The sequence below is a fragment of the Arvicanthis niloticus genome, chromosome 14 (assembly GCF_011762505.2).
Source record: "Arvicanthis niloticus isolate mArvNil1 chromosome 14, mArvNil1.pat.X, whole genome shotgun sequence".
NCBI classification, from domain to species: domain Eukaryota; kingdom Metazoa; phylum Chordata; class Mammalia; order Rodentia; family Muridae; genus Arvicanthis; species Arvicanthis niloticus.
In genome coordinates, this window is record NC_047671.1 from 41,620,457 (window position 1) to 41,647,046 (window position 26,590).

The following is a 26,590-nucleotide window of genomic DNA, read 5'->3' on the forward strand; positions in this document are numbered from 1 at the left end:
CAACACTCCTTCTCCTTCTTCTCTGAGTGGGTGGGAGCCCTCTGGGTATCCCTCCACTCTGACACTTCAAGTGAGACTAGGCTCTTCCTCTCCCATTGAGGCCAGACAAGTCAGCCCAGCTAGAAGAACATATCCCACAGACAGGCAACACCTTTTGGGATAGCCCTGTTCCAGTTGTTCAGATCCATGTGAAGACTAAGCTGCACATCTGCTATATAAGTGTGGGGAGGCCTAGGTCCAGGTTCTTGGGTTGGTGGTTCAGATTCTGAGAGCCCCAAGGGTGCAGGTTAGATGTCTCTGTTAGTCTTCCTGTGGAGTTCCTATCCCCTTGAGGCCCAAAATCCTTCCTCTTGTTCTTCCATAATAGTCTCCAGGCTCCATCCATTGTTTGGCTGTCGGTGTCTGTATCTGTATGAGTCAGCTGCTGGGTGGAGCCTCTCAGGACAACTTGGTCCTGTCTGCAAGCATAAAGTATCCTTAATACAGTTAAGGATTGGTGCTTGCCCATGAGATGGGTCTCAAGTTGGACTGGTCATTAGTTGGCCTTTCCCTCAGTCTCTGCTCTATCCCCTGTATCTGCATTTCTTGAAGACAGGATAAATTTTGGGTTAAAAGTTTTGTGGGTGGGTTGGTGTCTCTGTTGCTCCATTGGTGTTCCTGCCTGGCTACAGGAGGTGGCCTCTTCAGGTTCCATATTCCCCAGTGTAGTGAGTCACACCTGGGATAACAGAGGCACCTAAGAATCAATGGAGGTGACCTAAGTAGATATTTTGAAATTGCTTCTCTGTGCTCCTCTCTCTGTCTCCCTTTCTCTCTGTCTCTTTGTCTCTGTCCCCCCTCTCCCCATGCTGTCTCTGTCTGTCTTTTTCTTCACTTTTTTGAGACAAGCTATCACTGTAATCCAGGCTACTAGAATTACCAGTTAGCCTGGGGTAGTCTCAAACTGTAGTTTTCCATCCTTACCTTTTTGGAATGTTCAGCCTACTAACACACCTCGCTTGCTATCTAAAAAAACAAATAAACAGACAGACAGACAGCATCCTTGAAACTATAGTAAGTGTGCTTTCCTAGAGGCTAGATCAAGCATAGTACATGTTTAGGAAATGACGGAGCATTCGTTTGAAGAACATGGTGATCCAGCTCTTCAGCCCACCCCAGTCCTAGTCTGCAGAACTCCAGCAATATTACTGGCTCAGAGCAATGCTAAGCTCCAGTCTCTTGAGAAAGTTCTCCATCTTCTATCTCTTGAATTGGTCCCTGTCTTGTTCTAAAGCTAATCTTTGGAATTTACAAAGTGCACCTGAAAGCGCTTTCTAGCTATGGTTTGGTTTTGTTTCATACGTGCATTTGTTTATTTTGTGGAGGGGTGGATTGAATTGAGGCCCAGAGCATGCTAGGCAAGTGCTCTCCATAATTGACAACCCCAGCCCAACTATCCAGCTTTCAGTTAATTTGGGTCTTGGCATCTTTAAACAAGGAATTTGTTTAGCACAGTGCATCCTTCTAATAAGAAAGCCTTGAATTTTTTTGAGATGTGTGAAGGATTAGTTCTATATTCATAAAAGCGCACATTTTAAAATTATCATATTCCTCACTGGAATTCTGTCTGCTTAGTGCAGAAACCTAACTTTTAAAATGGAACTCAAATAATGACTGATTCAGGTTTTGAATTCTACTAGCCACTTGAGCTCACAGTGACGGTTTATTGTGGCCTAAGCATTACCTTTTGCTACGTATGCCTACATAAGATTTTGGAATGTGTTAACTTTTCATAATACAGTTATCTCTTAAAAGAGGGGAAATATACAGATTCTTAGGAAAAGCAACTCTCGTAATTAAAGTCAGTCTTACTATTGCTGATGCCAAGATGTGCTTGCAGGCAGAAGCCTGGTATAGGCTTTCCTCTGAGAGGCTCTGCTAGCACCTGACTAAGACAGATGCAATTACACACAGCCAAACATTGGACTGAGCCCAGGGACCCCAATAGAAGAGTTAGGGAAGGACTGAAGGAGCTGAAGAGGATTGCAACCCCTAGGAAGAACAACAATATCAACTGGACCCCTCAGAGCTCCCAAGGACTAGACCACCAACCAAAGAGTATATGTGGGCCGATCTGTGGCTCCCACTACATATGTAGCAGAGGACTGCCTTATCTGGCATCAGTGGGAGGGGAGGTTCTTGGTCCTGATGCTAGAGGGGTGAGGTAGGAGTGGGTAGGTGGGTGGGAGGACACTCTTAGAGGCAAAGTCAGGGGGGATGAGGTGGGAAGTTTGTCGAGGGGAGACTGGGAAGGGGACATTTGAAATGTAAATAAATAATTAATAAAAAAATAAAGTCAGTCTACTTTGTTGTTTAGTTTGTTCTATATACCCCAGGCTTAACACAAACTCATGATTCCCCTGCCTCAGCCTCTGAAGACCTGGGATTATAACTGCACTACCACATCTATATCTAGCTAAAGTGTTTTTTAAGTTCTCATTAAACTTTCATATTTTGTAAGTTTGTGTGGTACGTTCGTACGTGTGTGTGTGTGTGTGTGTGTGTGTGAACATGCCACAGCACTTGTGTGGAGGTCAGAGGACAACTTCATGGAATAGATTCTCTCCTTCCACTTTATATGGATTCTGGGGATTGAACTCAGGTCGTGAGCGTTGCCTGCCTTTACCCAGTGAGCCATCCTAACCATCGGTTTTTAAGACTACATAAAGCATCTTACCGCCTCAATATTGTTTTTTTTAAGACTATCTGGATGTAATGTCTTACATTGCATGGCATCTGCTTGGTCTTTATTTTGAACTTAATAGCAAAACCACAAACTGTAAAGTGAAGCATTATCCAATCAGCACACAGAAGTCAACTTTAGTGTGTATCTTTCAGGCATACATTTCAAACAAATGTGTTCTTTGAGAATATAACTCTAAATACTTTATCATAAACATGAATACATATTACATAAACAAATTACTATGCTCACAGCATCCCCAGCTATTGGTTTTATTTTTCATATTAGCTTCTATTCTTCTGCTCTGTTATTTCCATTGTAACATACACTTGCCTGCCTTTGAAGAGGGTGCCACGAAATCAAAAGAGAGAAGAAATACTGCATTGTGTTCCATATGCTGTGACTGTCTCTGAAGACTGTAAATAGACTTTCATGGTGACACTGCATTCTCCGATAGGGTAAAGAAAGGACACTTTACTTTGAAGAAATATTTCTTTAAAAATTGCAAAAAGGGGGCGGGGGTGGCTTTTTGTTTCTTCTTGGTTAAGGTTGCCACCATTAACCAAGGTGTTTTAACTTAAAATAGGATTGTCTAGGCTTCATATTCATGGTTTTCATGTAAGCTTGAGATAGGACCCAAAATGTCTCTACATCTTGTCAAGTTGCATGTACAGCTGATTCTAGTGGGCAGGCTGTATGCAAGGAGCTTTTCATTTGTTTTGCAGATGCTAAGTATGAACGCTAGATGGCGCTCTTGAATAAAGCTTCACCTTCACCTGGCATATACTTGAGTGATAAATTTGGAGAGAATTGCAATTATACTTGAATATGATGAAATATGTAAGTTTCTAGAATTACAAAGGAATTTTCAGTAGAAAACCAACTTGACAGGAACTAGAAAAGAATATGTAATGAACTTAAAAATGGTAAATATGTCTTCTTAATGAACATCATTTTCAAAACATTGGTACTTACGTGTATGGCTGATAAGCCAATTTGATGAATAAACCATCTTTCTCTGGCCCTAGGTTTAAAGTTAGTAAACATGCCTTGAGAAATAAGATCTTCCTTGGATGCTGTTGTTTATACTGAAAGCATTTTTTTTTTTTTAAAATCCAGCATCACAGTTCACAGCAGTTGACAAGAGGGAAAAAATACTGCATTGTGTTCCATATGCTATGACTGTCTCTGAAGACTGTAAATAGACTTTCATGGCGACACTGCATTCTTCGATATGAAAAGAAGAAAGGATACTTTACTTTGAAGAAATATTTCTTTAAAAATTGCAAAAAAAAAATGGGGCAGGGGCTCTTTGTTTCTTGTTTTATTTTTGATAGTTTAATTGGCCAATTTCAAATAGTTGCTGTTTATTAAACTGTGATCACTGCTAAGTTATAACCTGAGCGTGCCCTTTATCCTTTATAAGAACCCTGCAACCTTCTGCCTGCAGGATGTTCCAGTTCCAGTAGGAAGTGGAACGCATTTCAGCTGGGCATGCTCATAATGTGCCTGTGACCTCTTCTCTTGAGGCAGACAGGAGAAGCTGGAACTCAAGGATTTGACTATGTAACAGTTTGACGACCAACCTGAGGTACAGGAGCCCATCTTGGATGGATGGATAGATGGATGGGTGGGTGGATGGGTAGGTAGGCAGGCAAACCAACTCAGACAAGTTGTTACTTCCATGTAGAACACAAGTATTAGGAAGAAAAGGGTCATTCATTTGGTGAGTTTGGCTACTTGTGTCCATGCTAAGGTCTCCTAATGATACAGTATTTGAGCATCAGCTTCTTCTGCTGCTTCTCAAGAAGGTTATGAATTTAACCTAACCTTAGAATCAGACATGTGTCCACTTTGTCTCTAAGGAGGTGATATTTTACTCAGAAGCATTTTCTTTGAAGTCAGACTGTATGTAAAACACCTTAATGAGTAGTCCTAAGTAATTGGGACCTCAAAACTATAGCAGTGATTTTTGGCTACACTGCTCTGGCTCCTGGGGGTTGCCCAGGAGCTATCTGAATTAGAGGATGGAAGACACTCAAACATATGTCAATTAATTTTAAAATGCTTTGGCCACCTCAAAGGCTGGGCACTCCTAAACCTTTCTTCGCTACCCTAGGCCAATCGAGGAATTGGCCAGTGGCCACCCACCTGAATTCTCACATGGCTAGTTGGCTTTATCTCCTGCAGCTTCTACGTCCACCCATCTTCCACTGCTTCATGATGAGCCCGCTGTTCCTCTTCCCTGCATCTTAGCCCATGGAAATCTAAGGGTCCCGCCCCGCCCCAACTCCCTTTGTCCAGCCATTGGGCATTGGCATTTTGATTGATTGATCAAAAACCAACTGAGGACGAGGACCTTAACCATTTGGACACACAGATTCCTAGTTAAACCAAAGCATTAGAACCAATCCCCAACAAAGAACTTCCTAAGGAGGGGGTTATACTCAAAATATGCATAGAACTTTTATTTTCAAGCTCAAGTAAAAATGGGATCAGACTTTTATAGTAAAGTACTAATGAGTTGGTAACATGGGAGAAGATCTTTATCAGGGGAGGAAAAGAGGAAGCTGATGTTCAGGTTGGATCATATAAGAAATACACTTTAGACACTGCTTACCACCTTGAAGTGATTAGAACAAAGTCACGACGAAGGAAAAAGGCATCTGATGAAGGCTGTGTGGAATGGTGCTGACCCTGCACCACAGATTCTTGTTTTCTTTTTCTGTCAGACATTGGGTTCTTGCTGGTGAACTCTGTAGTTGACAGTTATGGTTAAACTAATTTCCTGAAGTTGCAGCATATTCATAGGGGTCTCCCACATATATACGCGTGTGCGTGTGTGTGTGTGTGTGTGTGTGTGTGTGTGTGTGTGTGTAGAACAGAAGAGAAAGGCCGAAGGATACTAATCTTGAAAAGAATGTGAATGATAGCTGCTCTCTGGAAGAGTCTGGTATATAAGAAACTGTAAGTTAGGCTTCAGGAGCCAAGGAGAGCTCGTAGCTAAGAGCCCAATGAAACTATGACTGCAGCCCCACAGAAACAGGAAACTCATCTGCCAACAGTGTGACTGAGCTTAGAGGCAGACTTTTCCTGTAGAACTTCAGTAAGGTAGTGCCGCAAAGGCTTTGGTTGCCTTTGTGAGACTTGAATTGGCTCCTCATCATCTGAGACAGTAGGTGATGAGTGATTGTTCATCAGCGTTGACTCAGAGGATGGAAACGCGGTCCTCTCATCCCACTGCTATGTTGCTATTCCCTCTCGGCTGTTACGGCTGTACCATTTGCCTGATTATAAACACCATACATGTGCTTTATATCTTTGATTTCTCTTGTTCAGATGTAGCTTTCCACATTGTTACTTAGTTTTACTAATAATTACTTTCAGATCAGCACAGGGTACACTTTGATGGATGCGGCATGATAATTAAGCCCGTTAGACTTTTCTGTCACTTCTAAACTTCCGCCATCAAGCTGCACCAGACACTTTGTGCGTATGACCTCGTTCATGAAGGTCCTGAAGTACATTCTTGGATGTATCATCACTTAGAGAAAGGATATGGAGTAACCTATGGTTTGGTTACTCTTTAAAAAACCTTAACCAAATTTTTTTTTTTTTTTTTTTTTTAGTCTTACCAAAAGTAAGGCATGTTCCCTGAACTTACCGCCACCATTAGAGCTGCCAGCAGAGAGACGTGATTGGTGTGAAGTGTTCAGTGTTTCTTATTTCTGCAAAGATGTATAAACTACCACTAAGTATTTCAGGGAAACAGGATGAGCACAGTCAGAGCCCGCTTTGGAGAAGCAGAATGGGAGAGTTATGATTTGGTCTTCACAACGGAGGAAAGTTCATGGCACCAGACTCCATTGTTAAACCATCTTGAGTTTTTACTAGCTGTCAATTTTGCTATGCTAATACATTCTTACCTTTTATATCTATCATAATGGTTTTCTAACAGGCATTAAACCCATAAGTATAGATGAGTTTTTTAGTTCTCAACGTATATATTTACATAAATATACTTATACATATATATGTATGTATATATATATCTAGAGAAAGGAAATTTTACTAATAGAAAAAAAAAGATATACTTTGAGTAGAAAACAAGTATGGGTTTAAGTATCCTACATATGTCAAAGCCAGGTACCTGGAACACAGGTTTAAGACTGAACTATGAATATACGTTCTTTCCAGGCTAATAGAACAATATACACCTTTAGTTTACTCGTGTTTCAAGAAGCAGTAGAAGACACTGGATGGGAAGCCTGGACTCTGGAGCCTGTTGTGTGAGCTCTTCCCTCCAACATGTCACTTAGCCTCTGGGCTTGTTTCCTGATGAGCCTTCAACATCATCTCACATCTCACATAGAAAGGAGACAGTGAGCCTTCATATGTAAGAGGACTTGGCTATGAAATCAAGAGGACCTGAGTGCAACCCCCAGACCCACATAAAAGCCAGGCGTGTCTGTGCATGGCTGTAACTGTGCCCTGCCCCCAGCCTTGAGCAGGCCTGAAAGACCTTGTTTACCACAGTAGACCAAATAATAGGACTCAGATGGAGTTACCCACCTTGGCTGAACGTACAGCCTGCTACAGAAAATTAGAAGAATAAACTGCCCACTGAGCTTGCCTTGAGACATCTCCAACAGTGACCAAGGATGGGTTCCCCCACCATCCTCCAACAGTGACCAAGGATGGGTTCCCCCACCTATCTCCAGCTGAAACAAGAAGTGGTTTGGTGGGGCTTTCCCTTTAAATGGAAGAGCTGAACATTAAACTTCGAGCCTTGATCAGAAAACTTTGTCTTGGCTTCATCGTTCTCTTGCCCTCTGTCCCTTTCTTCATTTCCAGGAAAACCCTGTTGGTCCGTGGCCGCAGGCGGCTACATGTAACCCCAGCTGCTGGAAGGTGGACTGGCTATCCAGCCTGGTGGAAACAGTGAGACCCTGTCTCTAAGTATAAGATGGGGGCAGTAGAGCAAGACTCTTGGTGTCCTCTTCTGGTCTTTGCATGTGCACACAGCTCTACACCCTCACCTGCATGCACCATGTGTATATGCAGAGAAAGTGGAACTTTGGTACTAAAATACTGTTACTGAACAATTGTGTAGTTAAACTGCCTGCATTCTATTCAGAGATGGTGTGTTTTAAATAAGCAAATATTTTGTTTTCTAGGGTCGAATCTGAGTCGCTGTGGTTTTCGAGGTTCTTCATACCTGGGTATTCCATTCAATCCATCAAAGGTTAGTTCTCTGTAGGTTGGAGGGCTGGAAAAGGATAGAAGGAAATTTTAGTGAGAAAGCAGGTGAACTGTTTAGAAAGAATTAGGCTTCTAGGTTTAATATGCTAATCATTAGTGGTTTCCTAGAGAAACAAAATACAATGTTCAGGTACTTTGTGTGAAGTCAGTGAGCTTGCCTGTGTTGCAGGATCTATGCTGGGCTCTTGTTTCTCAGGAGAGAGAGAGAGAGAGCGCTATTCTCCAGGAAGTGAATGATTAATGACTGCCATAGCAGGAAGCTTAGCTTCCCCAGCATTTTGGACAGAGGCTTTTGAACCAGCTTGTGCCAGTATATAGAGAAGTCCCAATGAAGCAAAGAACTTTTTCTTCAGAGAAGCAGGGCCAGAACAGCACTGTACTTATAGAAAATAGAGAAAAGCTTGATCACCCCTCCCCCTTTCCTTTCTTTCACTCGGATGGTATGGCACTCAGGACCTCAGGCATACCACACTCCACCAACTGAGCCATATTCCCACTCTTTTTCTTCTCTTTTAAAAAGAGGTCTAATGGGAGCCTGATATAGGAGGCTCTATAATGAGGTTAGGGTTGGCCTGGGTTCTGTAATCGAGTCTGTATCAGCCTGGGCTAGAATATGCCTCAGAAACAAAGGAGAGGCTTTTTTGTTTTTGAATTAGTCTGCTTATAGGATGGTTGTCAGTCATGGGATGACTCTGAGTATTTCAAGAATTGTGTATACTTGCAAGCAGGATGAGAAACTCCCAGTTTTTCATACTCTGAAGGTTTTAGAAGTGACAGTGGTTGTAGTTATAACAAGATTGATTGAGACTGTTTCAGTTTTATTCCTCTCATTTAAACTATAGACAAGCTTGTGTGAATCAGGGTTAGGCGACATCAGCAAGATGTCTTCAGTTAAGTGCCTTGGTAGCAGGGAATATGGCAACAAAGGATTCATAAAATGTGTTTCTTCCCTTTTTTTTTTTTTCATACATGTATTTTCCAACTTAAGCCAACCCTGACTAAAGGGAGGCTTTTGAGTTAGTTACAATGGATAGGATTATCTGCTAACATAGGGAATGATGCCAGTTGTGTAGCACAAGACCATGTACAGATGTAAGATGTACTTGTTGGTGTAAAACAGTGAGTTAATTACACCTTCACAAGATAACCTCTGCCTCCAAGGCATTTCATATCATGTTTTTTAAAATTTATTTTCAGACGGGCTTACAGTATTGCTGAAGTTGACCCTAAAATTCTGAGTTCAAGCTTCCCATGTAGGTGTGCACTGTAGGTGTGCACTGTAGGTGTGCACTGTAGGTGTGCACTGTAGGTGTGCACCGTAGGCGTGCACCGTAGGCGTGCACTGTAGGTGTGCACTGTAGGTGTGCTGTAGGTGTGCACTGTAGGTGTGCTGTAGGTGTGCACTGTCTGTGTGCACTGTCGGTGTGCACTGTAGGTGTGCACTGTAGGTGTGCACTGTAGGCGTGCACTGTAGGTGTGCTGTAGGTGTGCACTGTAGGTGTGCTGTAGGTGTGCACTGTCGGTGTGCACTGTAGGTGTGCACTGTAGGTGTGCACTGTAGGTGTGCTGTAGGTGTGCTGTAGGTGTGCACTGTAGGTGTGCACTGTAGGTGTGCACTGTAGGTGTGCTGTAGGTGTGCACTGTAGGTGTGCACTGTAGGTGTGCGCTGTAGGTGTGCGCTGTAGGTGTGCGCTGTAGGTGTGCACTGTAGGTGTGCGCTGTAGGTGTGCACTGTAGGTGTGCTGTAGGTGTGCACCATTGTATCTGAGTCCCTGCATGGTTTAAAAATTCCAAGAACCAAAATTAAAGAGTTAAATGTTTGCCCCTAGTTTATATACTTTCATGGTACCCAATTTTAACCTTCAATGTGCCTCGCTGTGCCCTCTGAGAAGCCACATCTCACTGTGTATGGCTTTCATCTCCATCTCTGTGGTAACAGGAACTAGAGACTCAGATGCAATCACATAGGCCTACAAAAAGTTGTCACAGAGGATGGGAGCATAGGTCTGTGGGGCAGAAAAACCCAAGGAAATGAAGAGATTTTCCAGTACCATATATAAATAAAATTGCTCCATCATTGTTTTTCCCCTTCAGAAACCACCAGACCTCCCGTGTGCCATTGCTGCCATAGTCTATGTGTAGTTTTGATGGGGCACAGGCACTTGTACATCATCCATCTTACCCTTTCATTTATTTTGCATCACAAATCCCATATTCTCTGTTAAATTACATAATACTTTTAATGTCCAGGAGTTTTCTTTTTCTATTTCACTTTGATTTTTTTTTCTTTCCATGATACCTTGTTCCTATCTGTACCTTCCCAAGCTCTTGCTCTCCTGCAGCAGAGTCCCTGTTTAAATCTGTGTAGAACTGTATCTTCTTCATGACCATTTGAATAATCAACTCTCTCGAATCTCTCATTAGAACCACTCAGATTTCTCTTCATCTCTTAAAGGTCAAGGTTCACATTTAATTAATGTTTGGATTCCCTACCGTTCTTTTAAAATAGCAGGTGATCGGTTTGAATACTGAAAAATGAGACATTGTGGGCATTCTAAGAAGCCCATTATGTGAAATAGAATAGTCAAGAGAATTAGAGATTGAGTTCTGAAGAAGGACTCAAAACACAATATGATGAAAATCAAAAATCAGTTTGGTGTTAGTGAGACTGTATAAAGAATTGTATGTGGGGTAGGTCAGTGGGTGGGTTCCAAATTGTGTGTGTGGTGGATCAGTGATTGGTGTTAGTGAGACTATAAAGAATTGTATGTTGGGTGGGTCAGTGGGTGGGTTCAGAGTTAAAGGGATTGAATTTCATGCAGATTTGCTCTGTGAGGAAGCACAGGTCACTGTACAAGAAAATTATGGGATCAAGTTTCTAACCTTTGTAATACACAGACATTATTGGCTAGATTCTGCATATGAGGTTTAAATGGGGTTTATTTCTGAGATTGTGTGACCTTGCTTAATATTATACAGACGAATAATGTATAAAATTAACTATTTGCATTTCCTTTTTTTATTTGAGTGCTAATGTTTATTAGCGATTGAAATGATTAAACTTTATGATAGAATGATAAGGTTATATGGTGAATAATACTGTGCTGTTTAATTTAGGTTTGTACCAAATACAATACATTTTCTTTGTTTCTCAGACAGTGCTGGGAATTAGACTTACAGCCTCAACACACATTAGGCAAGCACTCTACCACTGAGCTATCTATATTCTCAGCCCAAATTTTACTTCTTTTTATAAATTTTTTTTGCTTTAAAATATTGAGTTTCTAACATTATAAGACATAACTTAATGATACTGTTCGGTTGAACTAAGTAGAAAGTTTCAAATACGTGGTTTATTCAAATGTCATAGCTACTTTCATAAACTTAGAAGATCATAATCATAATAATAAACATTATAGCTTGTAAGAAGACATATTGAGACATCTAAAAATTAAGGCATGTTTTCCTCAGTTGGATATCTGTACAAATTGGTGTAAGCAACATTTACTAAAACCTCATGCTGAACATTATTTGAGAAAGAAAAATTTAAATTTCAATTAATTTAACATAATATTAATTTTGCATTTAGAATCCAGGAACAGCTCATCCTTACGACAGTGGACACATAGCGATGACTTACACAGGTCTTTCCTGTTTAATTATTCTTGGAGATGACTTAAGCCGAGTAGATAAAGAAGCTTGCTTAGCAGGCTTGAGAGCACTTCAGCTGGAAGACGGAAGGTATGAACTACTCATTGGTATTTTCGTGTGTAAGTAGAAACTATTTGGAACTTAAAAAACTGGATATAGTACTATAGTGGATTGTTAGAACCCGGGACTAGAAATAAAGTTCAAGAGTTAGTACATAATTAATGTGTTGAAGGTCCTGGATTAGACCCCCACTCACACAATGGAAATGAACCACAGAATGTTTGAATATATAGTTAAGTGCTTGATGAAATAATACCTCATTTTACATGAACAAAAATAAAGCTAACTTTCTAGTAGGACTCCTTTTGCTTTTTTAAATTTTATCTTTTAGATGAAACATATTTTGAAATAAGATACTTAATTTGAGTGTTGGTTCTGTAAAAGTTCTGATGGAGAGAAAGGATTGAGCATTAAATATTACATTCAGAGTTAGGTAGTTTGCTCTCCAGTCCACTGAGGAACATATTTAAATGATGGAGAAGCTAGTGCCCACTGATACCTGATGCTTTCTTTATGTTTGTGCTTGAAGATTCTTCTAAGAGTAACAAACAGTTCTAAGTTGTTAATTGATGAAGTCATGATCTCCAAGGAAAAGGCTTTGTGGACCAATCACTGCCGGTTACATCCTTGCACTGTACACTGTGACCCTTATTGTCTTGTCTGTGTTTTCAGGACACTGCTCTTGATCAGGGAAAAATAGACATAAACGGTCATTTGAGAATCCAGTGTTGCCCCAGATTTCTGCCAGAAAGAGGAATGGAACACAGACCATTACCTCTTAGAAACTAACTGTGTAATGAAACACAATATAATAGATCAACTCTCTATATACATGTAGGAGAAATTTCACATAATAAAACATGGGTTTAGGCATTTCTTACTACTAAATAGTATGTGTGCGGTCTTATTTACTAATTTTTCTGCAGCTAATTGGGAGCTGTTGTGGCACAGTATCCCTTCTTGGGAGTAAACAACTTAGAGTTGTTGTATAGTAATGTATATGCAGTGACAACTTGTGAGTATGAGTACCATCCAGGGGTTAGGGCCATTTGTAGTATGTGGTGCGGGTAAAGTCAGCAATAGATGTTTCTGTGAGTGAAGACACAGAGACATGCTCCTGGCTTGAGGTAAGTGAGCCTAATGCAGCCTCCCGTCCTTGTTTCCAGCTTCTGTGCTGTTCCTGAAGGCAGTGAGAACGACATGAGGTTTGTGTACTGTGCTTCCTGCATTTGCTATATGCTCAACAACTGGTCAGGCATGGATATGAAGAAAGCCATCAGCTACATTAGAAGAAGTATGGTGAGTTGTGTTGTAAAACAGGACCAGTTCACGTTATTATTGCTGGTATTGAGGGCTTCAGTGTAATGTATGCCTCCTCTCTTCATCAAGATATCTGGGCCTTTTCTCATCAAGCAGAGCTAAGAAAATTATATATCTTTATGTATACAGAGACTATCCCCTCATACAAACATAGGCTAACACCATCTATGCTTCTATGTGCTTTTATTAGCATATTAAGAGCCATTAGTCTATATAGATAAGATCAAGTTTCAATTTACTATACAGGATCTATTTATTTTCCCTCTTGATAACCATTCCAACTACAGTTAGATTTATTTATTTCTGTTTGAATTTCTTTTATAGGTAGTCATTCCATTTAGATTCTGCATCCCCCAAAAAGTCACTGATGTCTGTCTGTCTGTCTATCTATCTATCATGTTAGTTACTTAATATGTATAACTTAACGTTTCTGGATGTCAGAACTATTACAGAAACACCTCAGAGGAGTGTAACTTCTTACTCCTGTTTACTACCACCATTTCTTAGCCCCTAAACCTACCATCTTGTTTTCATTCACTCTGTAGGTAACATTCTCATTTATCTTTTCTATATTTCAGGGTTTTTTTTTTAAAGATTTATTTATTTATTTATTTATTTATTTATTTATTATGTATACAGCAAGCCAGATATGATTATAAGTGGTTGTGACCCACACCATGTGGTTGCTGGGAATTGAACTTAGGACCTCTGGAAGAGCAGCCAGTGTTCTTAACCTCTGAGCCATCTCTCCAGCCCTATATTTCAGTTTGATAAGATCTATGTGCCTTTTATTTCTTCTTTTAAAATCTGTATTAGACCTATATGTATATCAAATGGGAGTCATAGAGTGGCTTACATAGGCTATGTTCTGGCTGGAACAACAGTGGCTGTCTCCTGATGGAAAGGCCACACATCTGGTTTGTTCAGTCCATGAGGCTAGATGTCTCAACCAGTCATCACATCAGTCTACTTTGGAGTCCCAAAAGAAGTAGGGTGGTGTTTTTTTTTTTTTTTTTTTTTTTTGGTTTTTCGAGACAGGGTTTCTCTGTGTAGCCTTGGCTGTCCTGGAACTCACTCGGTAGACCAGGCTGGCCTCGAACTCAGAAATCCGCCTACCTCTGCCTCCCAAGTGCTGGTATTAAAGGTGTGCACCACCACTGCCCGGCAAGAAGTAGGTTTTAATACCAGGGAAGCAATGCCTCGGCAACAGGATAAACTTGCCAGTGAGAGTAAGGGCAAGCAGGCAATGCTGGGGGCCTGCCCTGGCCTTTAGGGGAACGGTACTTGGAGGGACACAGGTCAAAGATCCCTGGCCTTATAACTTTACTATTTGTGGTTTAGTAAGCACTGGTTTCTTGCTATGTAACTTTCTCTATATGTTTGTGCCTTAATAAGCACTATTTTTTCTCTCTCTTCCCTCCCTTCCTTCCTCCCTCCCTTACTCACTCAAAAACCGCTTGCAACTCATTAACTTTTTGTGACCTAGAGAAAAAAAGAAAGGAAAGAATTAATATCTTTTACACAAGCAATATCCACAGATGTACACAGTCATACACACACGCACACGCATGCGTGCACACACACACACATACACACACACACACACACACACACACACACACACACACACACACTGGTCAGGCCTGACCGTCACCTGTCTCATCAACTCCACAAATGATCATGCATACTTACATATATACACATATACCTGCATGTGTATATATAGACACACAGACATGCATATATACATTTAGTGGATGGGGCAGAACCCTCCAAGCCACCCTTTTATTCCTTTTCTCTGCCTTTTTTATAACTTTTTAGACAAAAGTTCTTTAGAAAATTACTGATAGATAAAAATGTTACCCAGAAGGGGAGTTACAGAAGGATGATTAAGCTCAAAGCAGTGCAGTTCCACATGGCCTCCCTTCGTTATCATAGTGCACACCTGTAACTTCATCCTCAGACCTGACCTAGAATGAATGGTTTTCCTTGGTAGTAAATCTGTTCCAAGCCTGCTTTCTTATCCTACTGCAATTAGCCCATGACACATGAAGGCTTACAGAGTCCTATTTGCAGCTTTTCAGAGTGCTGAAAATTACTTGTATAAATTTAGGAATTCTATAAAATCATCAGGAATTATGAAATCATCAATTTGTCTATACAACATTGCTGCATGATAGTATCTGATCTGCAGAAAATCTACCCAGAAGGGTAGACTAATGCCTAGGAATCATTAGGCTATGTGATAGTGACAGGAAAGGCATATCAGTAGCAATAAGCAATTCTTGAATAGTCTCTGAAGGCCCTGCAAGTCAGAGCTTACCCATCACAGCCATACAAAGCATTGGGGGCATCTCCAGAAAATTTACTTGCATGCCTTTTGCCTTTCGTAGCTGGCTCATGGCAAGGCAAAGAACAAAAATTTTCTTCTTCCAGATCCTTTTATGTGGGCTGCCACCATAAGTGGCCCAGATTTAGGGTTAGTCTTTTGATCTCCAACGATCCAGCTTTAGGATGGGTCTTCCCACTTCAAATAATTCAATCAAGAAAAAATCCCTCACAGGAATTCTTAGCTGTGTGGTTTTTAGTTAATTACACATATAATTATAGATTAGTCAAGTTGACAACCAAGATTAGCCATCACACACAATCATACTCTTTATATAATACTTAATTTCTAAATGAAAATGATAACCAGGTATAATTATTGTTAACAAAACTATCCCACATAGAACTGCAAACTCATCATATATTTAACCAGGCCATAAAATACTGCACATGCCTCTTCCTGTAAATGGCCTTTCCCCCTTGAATGACATACCTTGAAAATCAGTTTTCCTCATTCTTTTTCTTATATTTTTCTTATAATTTACATTACTTAACTGTGTGGCTGTGACACAGTATCTTCTTAAAATTCTTCATTTACAACTATTCTTTATAGAGAATTATCTATTTTTTTCACTAACAGCACTATTATTGATAGCCTGCATATCTTTTTATATATTACAATTACATCTTCAGGTATATTGTTTGGTCAAAAGCTAAGTACATATGCAATTTTATTAGGTATATTTTGTTTTTGTCCCTCCAAAAGATGGACCAAGTGGACCAGGCTGTGAATAGTACTCTTGTTACTACCCAGCCCACTGCTCTTACAGTGTTTTCAGTAAGCCTATTTCTTCCTTAGGAAAAAAGAAAAAAGTTAATAATAAAAAAAAAAAAGTTAATAAAAAGATAAGCTAAATTCTATTCCAACCTCCATAGAAAGTGCCCTTTTCAATATAGCCTTACCAATAGAATGTTAAACTCCTTTAAAAATGTCTTGTCTTCCTTCCTTCCTTCCCTCCTTCCTTCCTTTTCTTTATCCTGTTGTAATCCACCTGCCTACCTCTACTGTTGAAACATAGGTCTTTTGTCCTATTAGGTAAGCATTCTCACCATGAACTACATCACCAGCCCTGGTCTTTTGGCTTTCTGTTATATATATATATATATATATATATATATATATATATATATATATATATATATATATATGTAATTATATATGTATATGTATGTATATAATATATGTGTGTATATATATGTATATATATATTCATATGTATATTCATATATATATTTATTTATTTATAGGCATGTGTCACTAAACCCATGTTTTTACTCTTAGATGATCATCCTCCTAGGTAGTGATTTTAGATCAATCTTACACCAAGCCTAGCTCCCTCCTTTTTCTCCCTAAAAATTCTTCACAAATTACCATTGGACTTTGTGTGTGTGTGTGTGTGTGTGTGTGTGTGTGTGTGTATGTGTATATATATATATATATATATATATATATATATATATACACATATGTATGTATGTATATATTTTCATTTCAAGAAGTTTCTCTCTGGCATTTTTACTTCTTTTGATTGTGATCAAAGAAATGTTTAAGCTGAAGCCCAGGGCTGGCTGTCTGCATGCTGAGCAAGTGCTCTACCGCTGAGCTGTCTGCTCCCTTTTTACCTCCTTATCTCTGTTCTGTATTCTTATTTTCTGCCCATATTTGGTTTCCCTTCTTTTTAGAAAAGGATTTATTATTGGTAATTTTGTGGGAGTGAGCTATGTGCACACAGTTTAGATGACTGTAGAGGGCAAAGAAGTTGAATCTTCCTGGAGCTGGAGTTACAGATGGTTGTGAGCCTCTTTATCACGCCCCCCCCCCCCCAACATAGGTGCTGGAAACTGAATTTGGGTCCTCTCTCTAAGAACAGTCTAGTTTCTTGACTACTGAGCCATGTCTCCAGCTTTCCAATTTCCCTTTTTGTGTTTTTAATTTAAATAATTGTTATTTAAGAGTCCTGCAATTTAGTGTCTTTTGTTTTTTAATTTTGTTCTGTTGGATTTTTGTTTGTTTTTTTTTGAGACAGAATATCTTTGTATCCCTGAATGCCCTGGAAGTTACTATGTAGACCAGGCTAGCCTTAAACTCAAAGATATATGTCTGTCTCTGCCTTCTCACTGCTGGGACTAAAGGTGTGGGCCGACACACCTGGCTGATCTCTATACACTTGGCTAATCTCTTTGTCTTTTCCTCCCCTGAAACCATTTAGCACATTATTATTCCTTCCTACTGTCAGTCCAGATTGTGTGTGTGTGTGTGTGTGTGTGTGTGTGTGTATGCACTTGCTAGTATTGGGGTGTGTGTATGTGTGGAGGCTGAAGTGGATATTGGGTGTTCTTTCTTGGTTGCTCTCTAACTTTGTCTTTTGATACTCACTGAACCTGAAGTTCCTTGGTTAGGCTGGCTACCACTGGTTAAGGGTCCTCTTTCTTGGCATTACTGCCCCAGTGTTGGGGTTATAGGCATGTGTCACTAAACCCGTGTTTTTACTCTTAGATGATCATCCTCCTAGGTAGTGATTTTAGATCAATCTTACACCAAGCCTAGCTCCCTCCTTTTTCTCCCTCAAAATTCTTCACAAATTACCTTTGGACTTTGTAAATGTTTATCAGAGATGGTTTGCTGAGACTTGATACTTTTTCTATAGCAAGTAATCTGAAGCTTAGGAGTGTCTTTGCAAAGTTTGTGTTTTATAAATTGTGTTGTTCTTACTGTTTGGATTTTAGAAGATGTATGAGGACCTTGAACTTTAGGAGGCTCTCAGCCTCAGTAAAACTAGCGCCTCAGAATAGATTTATTTTATGACTGCAGTTGAATAGGAGTGATCCTTGTGTTTTCATTCACTGTCTGATCACTTGGAAGAGTATGAGGAGTAAGGGGTAGAGATTATTGTTGAACAGAACCAAGAATGGAGGGGTGCCCTGGACACATCTCAGATGTGCCTCTCCTGAAAACACTTAATGGTTTGGCCTGCTAGCTATGAGAAGAATGGAGACTGCACAATTTTAGAGTATATAAAAGAGGTCAACAGAGTTAACTCACTGTCCACTTAGCTAAACTAAATTGTTTTTCTTTTTCAGTCCTATGACAATGGGCTGGCACAGGGAGCGGGCCTTGAGTCTCATGGTAAGTACTCTTAAGTGATTGTGTCCTTCTAAGAGAGCTTGCAGCATCGTCAGTATAGAACACCTCAGCCTTTCTCAGCCCTTGCTGTACCATGACTCTGTCGATTTCCCACGTCTATCTTTTTTTTTTTTACACTGCAGTACTTAGCTGTTTGAAACCTCTTAGATCACTAATCATTAAGAGATTGTTCAGACCAGAAAGATTTCTAGTAATTTGTTAAAATGTTAGCTGCATGAAAATATGTTGGTATTGGTTTTTAAGCTGTTACTAAGAAAAACCAGGTTATTCACTTTGGCATAACACTTGAAAGACTAAACCAAAGAGATATATTGAACGTGAAAATTTTTCTTTACCTTCCATACTATCCTTAGTGATAATCACATATTTCTGTTGAGCCAGTCTACTCCCTCACATTTCTCTCACTTAGAGCAGGACTGGAGTTGTATGAGGGCAGCTATTAAGTTTGTTAGCACATCAACAATATGTGCTCTCAAGTCCAGATCTGAATTCAGAAGTAATCAAGCTTCCGTTCTGCTTTTCTAAGAAGTTGGCCCAGGTGCTGGGGACTCTGGTGAACTTGAGGTTTCTCATGCCCGGATATGCTGTGTTGTACTCACTTCCTGCCCCATTCCTCTGCTTGTAGTATTGGAGAATGGTGTTAGCCTGGCACTGCCAACAGTGTGACCATGCTTCCTGAATCTCCCTAAAAGTTTCCTCATCAACAAAACAGACGTTTTGTCCTTCTATATAGAAAAATGTTTTGACTTTTTCTCTGACTCCCTATTAAAGTATGACGCCATGGTTTCAGTATATGCTCAAGTTCCACAGATGGGTGTGAGTATAGCTGGTGACAGAGATACCAAACAAGATTCACTTCCCATGATACATAAGAGCCAAACTATAGCACTGAGTTTGCAAAAAGAAAGGGCTTATTTCACGACTAGTCAATCAACATGGAGGTCAGGAGTTATGAACTCAAGTCTCCCTTCCTAGTCGGTCCTGGGAATTTTTAGGCAGAGAGAGGGGAGAGGCTGTTTATTCATTCATTGGATGATGGAAAGGGAAAAGTTTCCCTAAACTTATTTTTAGACATACATGGTCCATCATACCTCTTTATAGGCTACATGCTTCTTTGGAGTAGAGTGTATTCTATATTGGGGATTTCGTGTTTGGAACTTTACATCAAATGCCAGCGACTGATGGCTGGCTTTTACACATTTCCATTCTTGAAAAATGAGTTTGAAGCTATCTTTGCGTGAATTTCAGAGCCTTATGTTGTGAAACAATAAACACTTAATTATTTGAGCACTTTCCATCCATGTATGTCCAAGCTCTAACTGGTTCAGAAGCACCTATGTTACTGTTCGTCCCCATGATTGGGAGGGATGTGGTTACATGAAGAGGAAATATATAGCTCCAAGAATTTCTCGAAAGATAGGCTCCCATGCTTGCTTCTGTAGCACTCTGAGGAGACGTCTCACTGGCATGGGAGACACTGGAATATTATTTTCTGGGATATGAAGGACTGTCCAAACATGATACTTACTCTCTGAAGCATCCTATAAGGAAGAACAGTCTTCCCGAATCCCTCAGGTCTTCCTTTGGAGTCAATTTAACCTGAGTAGCCATCCGTATTATCAGTGATGGATTGTAGTTCATGTGCAGAAGTTTGACATCTTCTGAATATCTGTTAACTGTGGCTTTGAGGCTAACCACACACATATAGCCCATTCTGTGATTCCTGTTCTAGTTCTGTTTTTCTTTCTACAATTTGCATTTTCTAAGTGACCTGTATTTATATATTTGTTTACTGTTACCTCTTTCCATTTATTTATAATCCCCACAGGAACTTGGCCTTTTTATCTGGTGGTGTATTTATACCACATTTGGTATATAGCTGAACCGATCATCTTTATCAGTTAACCCTGTATTCACCCAGATCTGAACAGTGTCATCTCCCTTACATGCTGAGCATGTCTCATTTTAACATCTCAGAATGCATACTTTAAATTCTTTAATGTGTTTGTGTGTCACTTTATACTATGTATGTGTACTTGGATATAAGCATGGCACATGCATGCTACATAATATGTGGCCATCTGAGGACAGCCTTAGATGTGGGTTCTCACCTTCCACCGTGTTTGAGAAAAGTCTCTTACTTGCCAGACAGACTAGACTTGCTAGCTTGCTGGGATTGCAGACCTGTGCTACCATGTCCAGCTTTATGTAGATTTCAGAGATCTGAACTCAGGTCCCTACATTTGTCCTGCAGGTGCTTTATCCACTGAGTCCCCATCTTCCCAATCTTGTTTAATTTTCTTGAGATGAGGGCTTGTTGTGTAGCCCAGGCATATCTCAGGCATGCATTATTCCTGCCTCTGCCATTGTAGTGCTGAGATTACAGGTATTCTACTACCACACTTAGCCTGCTGACAAGCCCACAGTGGGAAGGCACCTCAGTTGATAAAGTGCCTGCCATGTAAGCATGATGACTGATGACCTAAGTTCAGATTTCCCTCTATAAGCTGGGCATGGTGTCATGGACTTGGAGCCCCAACACTGGAACCTAGTGATGTGTCTTGTCTCAAAAAATAGTACTGAGCCAGACGTGGTGGTGTATACCTTTATTCCCAGCACTCGGGAGACAGAGGCAGGTGGGTCTCTGTGAGTTTGAGGCTAATTTGGTTTACAGAGTGAATTCTAAGACAACCAGGGCTAAACAGAGAAATCTTTCCTCAGTGAACAAACATGTATGTATGTATGCATATATGTATATGTGACGTATATGTAAAACATTGAGATTGCTCAAGGAAGACACCTGACATCAGCCTATGACATACATATGTGCATGTGCACCCACCTAACATATATGCACGCACTACATGAATAGCACATAGCACACATACATAGCTACCATGGTCTTCTTCATTTCCAAGCCTGTTAGTACTGTGTGGGAAACATGGAACAACTTACTATCAAATCTACTGTGTTTGTGTAAGACCCCAAAAGGGGACTCTCACCCAAGTCCGGACCTGTACGAACCCAAGGACACACGAGAAACCTTCTTGATGCAATTGCAGAGGAGGTTTAATGACGAGGGCCCTCGGGCCGGAATATATCTCACGCAGGAGATAGGGATTCCGACCCTCTAGCCCCGGAAACTTGGGATATTTATGGGTAGGGGTTGGGGAGAGCGGGAAAGTTTGGCGCGGTTACATATGATTGGATATCTCAAACATCCGTTCCCAAGCCTGGTTTCCATCTAGCCCCCATCCCAATTACCCTAATTTACATCTGTATCTTGCTCCTGGGAGAATTCCTTTCAAGTGACTTCCGTTTACCCAGGTATTTTATTGCCTCTATCTTGGGTCTTTTGTGCCTTTGAAATGTTTATTTAAGCCCTTGGAATGCACCCCAGGGGCAGCTAACACTTGAGTGTAAATTGAAACTCTGAACCTAAGAAACCTATGTAAATTGAAACTCTGAACCTAAGAAACCTAATTTTGAGACCTAAAATTTCATTTTTACAATTTATTCTTTCATTTGTTCAGTGTAGCCAGCAGTTCAGGAATTTGATTGTTTATTGTCTCAAGGGTTTTTTGGTTGAGTTTTTTTTTTGTTTGTTTGTTTTTGTTTTTGTTTTTAGTTATCTAGTTAAACTAATTGTCCCCTACATATCACCAATTTGTAATCTCAGATTTATGCATTAAGATGAAAGTTATTATGTAATTTGGCTACTGTTCTGTGCTAGTTACCATTTGATAACTTACATATAGTCTCATTTATTTGAAATACCAGCCTACTGAGAAAAGTGGTTTTCAAGTAATAGAGTCAATCAGAAAGGCCAAACCACTGTGAGAGTCAGAAGGAAAAAGACCTGTTACAGGAACATGCCTTTACCTTCTTATGCTAGGTGATTGCTGCTGGGACAAAGTACCTGAAACAACTAGAGAGGAAGGGCTTATTTGTTAAAGGGCAGTCACTGTGGAGAAGGCATAGAGGCAGAAGATTGAGGCATCACACTCATCTGCAGGTAGGAAGCAGAGAGATGAATGCTACTGTAATGATGCCATTCTCCCTAGGGTGGGTCTTCCACCTCAGCTACCCTAAGGTAGAAACTTCCACAGGAAATGTAAATCCTATCAAATTGACAATCAGGATGAGCCAGCATAGGACTCAGGAATAAACAGTCTCCAAGTGTAAAGGGCTGTGCTGGGGCCTCACCGCCTGCCAGTGCTCAGGCCCGGTAGCCCTCCAGCAGCTCCCTGAGCTGTGGGGGATTGCCAACATGCCCTCTCCTTGTTTTCCTTTTGTGTGAGCTTTGCCTTCCTTTCATTGTCCCAGTGTCATTTGTTAGGCAAAACTTGGTCCTTTGTCCCTATCTAGCCCTGAGCAAGCTCTGATTTCTGTAAGACTGGCTTCATGCTGCTTTCATTGTCCCTGTTGATCTACTGGGCTGTAAACGTTAGCATCTTACTTCCTGAGCTCACCTACAGTATACTTGTGCATTGATATGTGTGCAGTCGGTTGTCCTGTGTGGTACTTTGTGTCCCGTGCTTGGCAAGTTGAGGTTGAACTGTTTGGGCTTAATGATATTCTTGCTTTTTCATGTGCTGTTATTCCTAACTCCCCATTCTAAATATGTAATATATTGGGTTTGGTGATGTTCTTTTCTCCTTTTTCTAAGTTGTTTGTTTTGTCTCTATCTTTTGCATGGTCAGTGTATGTAGACAGAGAGACTCACCAGGCAGATGGTGACCTCCTGGGCCTTGGTTGCCAAGTGTGCTCACTTTATCCCACTAATTGACCAGGAGCAAAGCACTATGGAGGGGTACAGTCTGAATGTATTGTGTAAGAATTGGGCTGTCTGAGTTTGTGATGAATACAATTGTTTTTGTCTCTCAAGGTTCATAATAGAAATTAATTTGTTTCTATGGTTCTTTAAAAATATCTCTACTCCTTAATCCAGAACAAAAATGTTTTAAATCCCTTTGGTCTTAATTTCCTTTGAACACTGAATTTCCATGAACTTCTTTCTCTTTATGTTTTCCGGTGCTTAAGTAAAAGTGTACTTGTTTTGTGCGCCTGCGTGCTTAGTTTCCTGCTCTACTTCTGACTATGTGCTTGTTGACTACCCTAAGTTCCATGTTTCAGAGGACAGAGATTCTTCTGGATAACTTGGTATATACAAACATGATTGCTAATAAAATTCACAAAATTGAGTGATAAAGCCATTATGGGACAGAGTTTAATCGGCATATAGCCTGCGTTGCTGCTCCTGTCTTTAAATCTCTTGGGCAGTAATGCCTATGTAATACTGTTTTGCTGAATTAGCTAGGAAGTGATAAGAGGAAAGTCTGTTTAGAAGCCGTTTGCTTTTTAATGGTTTGGATTCTCAGCTGCCTCCCTGGATGCAGAACTGTAGACATAGAGAAACTTATGGGGAACCTAAGGGAATTAGTTCTGGTGTAAATGTAAATCATGTAATTTGGAACAGATTCCTTGATCTTGCTCCTTTTAAGTATAATGTCTTAGAGCTTTAAATTATTCTAAATTCTATTCTGTTTTTGCCAGTTGACACGGGAGACTTTATTGTAGTATTTTGAGTTTGTTACTGAACTTTATTTCATTGTCCTGTAGGCTAATGGGACTGTTCCCCTCTCCCGACATGTCGTGCTGCTTTCATAGGCCCATAGACATACAGTTTGTGTTTTGATCATCAGGAGGATCCACCTTTTGTGGCATTGCGTCACTGTGCCTGATGGGTAAACTGGAAGAAGTTTTTTCAGAGAAAGAACTGAACAGGATAAAGAGGTGGTGCATAATGAGGCAGCAGAACGGGTACCACGGAAGACCGAACAAGCCGGTTGACACCTGCTACTCCTTCTGGGTGGGCGCTACGCTAAAGGTAATAAGACACCCAAGCCACATGATACCTGTACCTGCTTAAAATGTTTGTAGGACTTGTTACACACCCATTAGACCAGACATCTTGTTAGTAAAGCTAACTAGAGCATCTACGACAGGGATCAATCAGGAAGCCATACCTTGAAACAGGAAGTTAACTTAAAAAGATAATGTTAGACAATCACTGGAAATTCATTTGAAATTTTTCTTTTTTTTTAAATTGTTTGTTTTGCCTAAAACTTCCAAAATTCACTGATTAGATTTGCTACATAAAATCACTGAGCCATTATTTATATCATTTTCATCTTGAAATGCCTTTACTCTTAAGAACCATCCTTTGTGCAGATGTTCTGAATATTACAGAGCTTGTGTTCATCTTGTATGTAATGTCTTTGTGTTAGTTAGGGTGTCACTGCTGTGAAGAGTCCCTGTGACCAAAGAAGCTCTTATAAAGGACAACATTTACTTGGGCCTGGCTTACAGTTTCAGTGGTTTAGTCCATTATCATCATGGTGGGAAGCATGGCAGAGTGCAGGCAGACATGGTGCTGAGAGTTCTACATCTTCATCCACAGATAGCAGAAGGGGACTATGTGTCACACTGGGTCAACTTGAACATAGGAGACCTCAAAGCCTGCCCTTATAGCAACATACTTCCTCCAATAAGACGACCCAAGCCTTCAAACACAGGAGTTTGGGGGTGGGGGGAGCTTACCTATTCAGACCACCGAAGTCCTATTTTTCCTTCCTAAAAACCATGCATGTGGTTGAAACAAATCTGAAAATAGACTGGTTTAAAATGAAGGCAATAGCATATCTATTTAGTTCTAATGCCATTTAAAAATGTGTTCAGACATAGATAAAATGAGAGGATAGTGTACTGAAGGCCCATGAATCCCTCTTGCATCATTAGTACTGGCCATCCCAGAGCAGCTGTATTTCATCCATCTCATACTCGCTCCTCCCAGTCACCATGTTGACGTCAAGACAATCTTTGTTTTCTGGAAATTCTTCAATATGTCTTCTAAATGAAAATAACTTAAAAACAACACTGCTTGTATCAATACCACACCTAACGTGAGCTGTAATTACTTTCCACACTAAGTGTCACTAAGTGATTGATGATGTTTCCTGCAGCATCACACCCGGAAGCTCCCAATACCAGACCATCTCTCCTTTTACTCAAAAGGGTCTGAGTTGTCAAGCTGTTTGTTCTGTTGTAATGCTCCTATGAACTTATAGCATAGTATGTCTAGCACTTTAACCACTCAGTAGTAATAATGATGTCCAAAATAATATATAACCACCATTGCCATTGTACACATGACTTCTGATCCTGTCAGCAGTAGTATCTCACTGTCCTCTCCCCAGCTTCCTGTAGTCCATGTTGTATTCGCTGTCTCCATGTGTCCTTTCTGGGCATCTCATCATGTTACTAAAATACCTGACAGAAGCAACTTGAAAAAGGAAAGGTCTGTTTAGGCTTAAGAGTTTTGGGAGTTACATCTCACTGTGGCAGGGAAGGTCTGGCAGCAGGAGCAGGGAGTGGCCCATCACATTTGTCCATAGTTGAGAAGCAGAGAGCAGGGATTACTGGGGCTCACTTAGCTTCTCCTGTCTATGCAGTCCACCATCTTAGCCTATGGAAATAGTACTGCCCACATTTAGAATGGGTCTTCCATCTCAGGTATGTCCAACGCTTTGTCAGAAGTTGACTCTAGATCGTGTTGAGTCCATTGTAAACTATCATTATCATGCTCATATATCACAGTTATGCAATACTTATCCCCTGTGTTTTCCTTATTTACTTTAGCATAATGTTAGGAGCCATCTAGTTTTTTAATATATATAAAATTTTCCTTTTTGTGCCTAAGTAATCTTCCTCTGCATGTGTTATGTGTGTAATTTTAGTAGGTATTTACTGAATCTATAGATGTGCCTGGGTAGAAGTCATATCTTGACAATATCAAACCTTCCTGCTAATAAGCTTGGTAATCAAATAAAAAAGATAACCACAGTTGGCTAATTTAAGTGCTCAGGTCTCCAGAGATTTGCTCTGCGAGTCTAAGCTAGAAAAAGCCTGAGTGATCATTAGCTGAGCTGTGAGCTGTAGGCCAATAAGAAGTTTTGTGCCTGTTAATTCTTGTCATTTTG

The 26,590-nt window shown here is 40.3% G+C and overlaps 1 protein-coding gene across 2 annotated transcripts in view; it reads left to right on the forward strand.

Annotated features, from left to right (window-relative positions):
- The window catches only part of Pggt1b (protein geranylgeranyltransferase type I subunit beta), a 51,738-nt gene that overhangs the window by 10,373 nt on the left and 14,775 nt on the right, over positions 1-26,590 (forward strand). For both annotated transcript variants that reach the window (XM_034518084.2, XM_076912678.1), the window contains 5 exons: positions 7,900-7,967; positions 11,574-11,725; positions 12,862-12,994; positions 18,485-18,530; positions 24,254-24,438. In XM_034518084.2, coding sequence (XP_034373975.1) covers positions 7,900-7,967; positions 11,574-11,725; positions 12,862-12,994; positions 18,485-18,530; positions 24,254-24,438 — 584 coding nt within the window. The remainder of the gene's footprint in view (positions 1-7,899; positions 7,968-11,573; positions 11,726-12,861; positions 12,995-18,484; positions 18,531-24,253; positions 24,439-26,590) is intronic.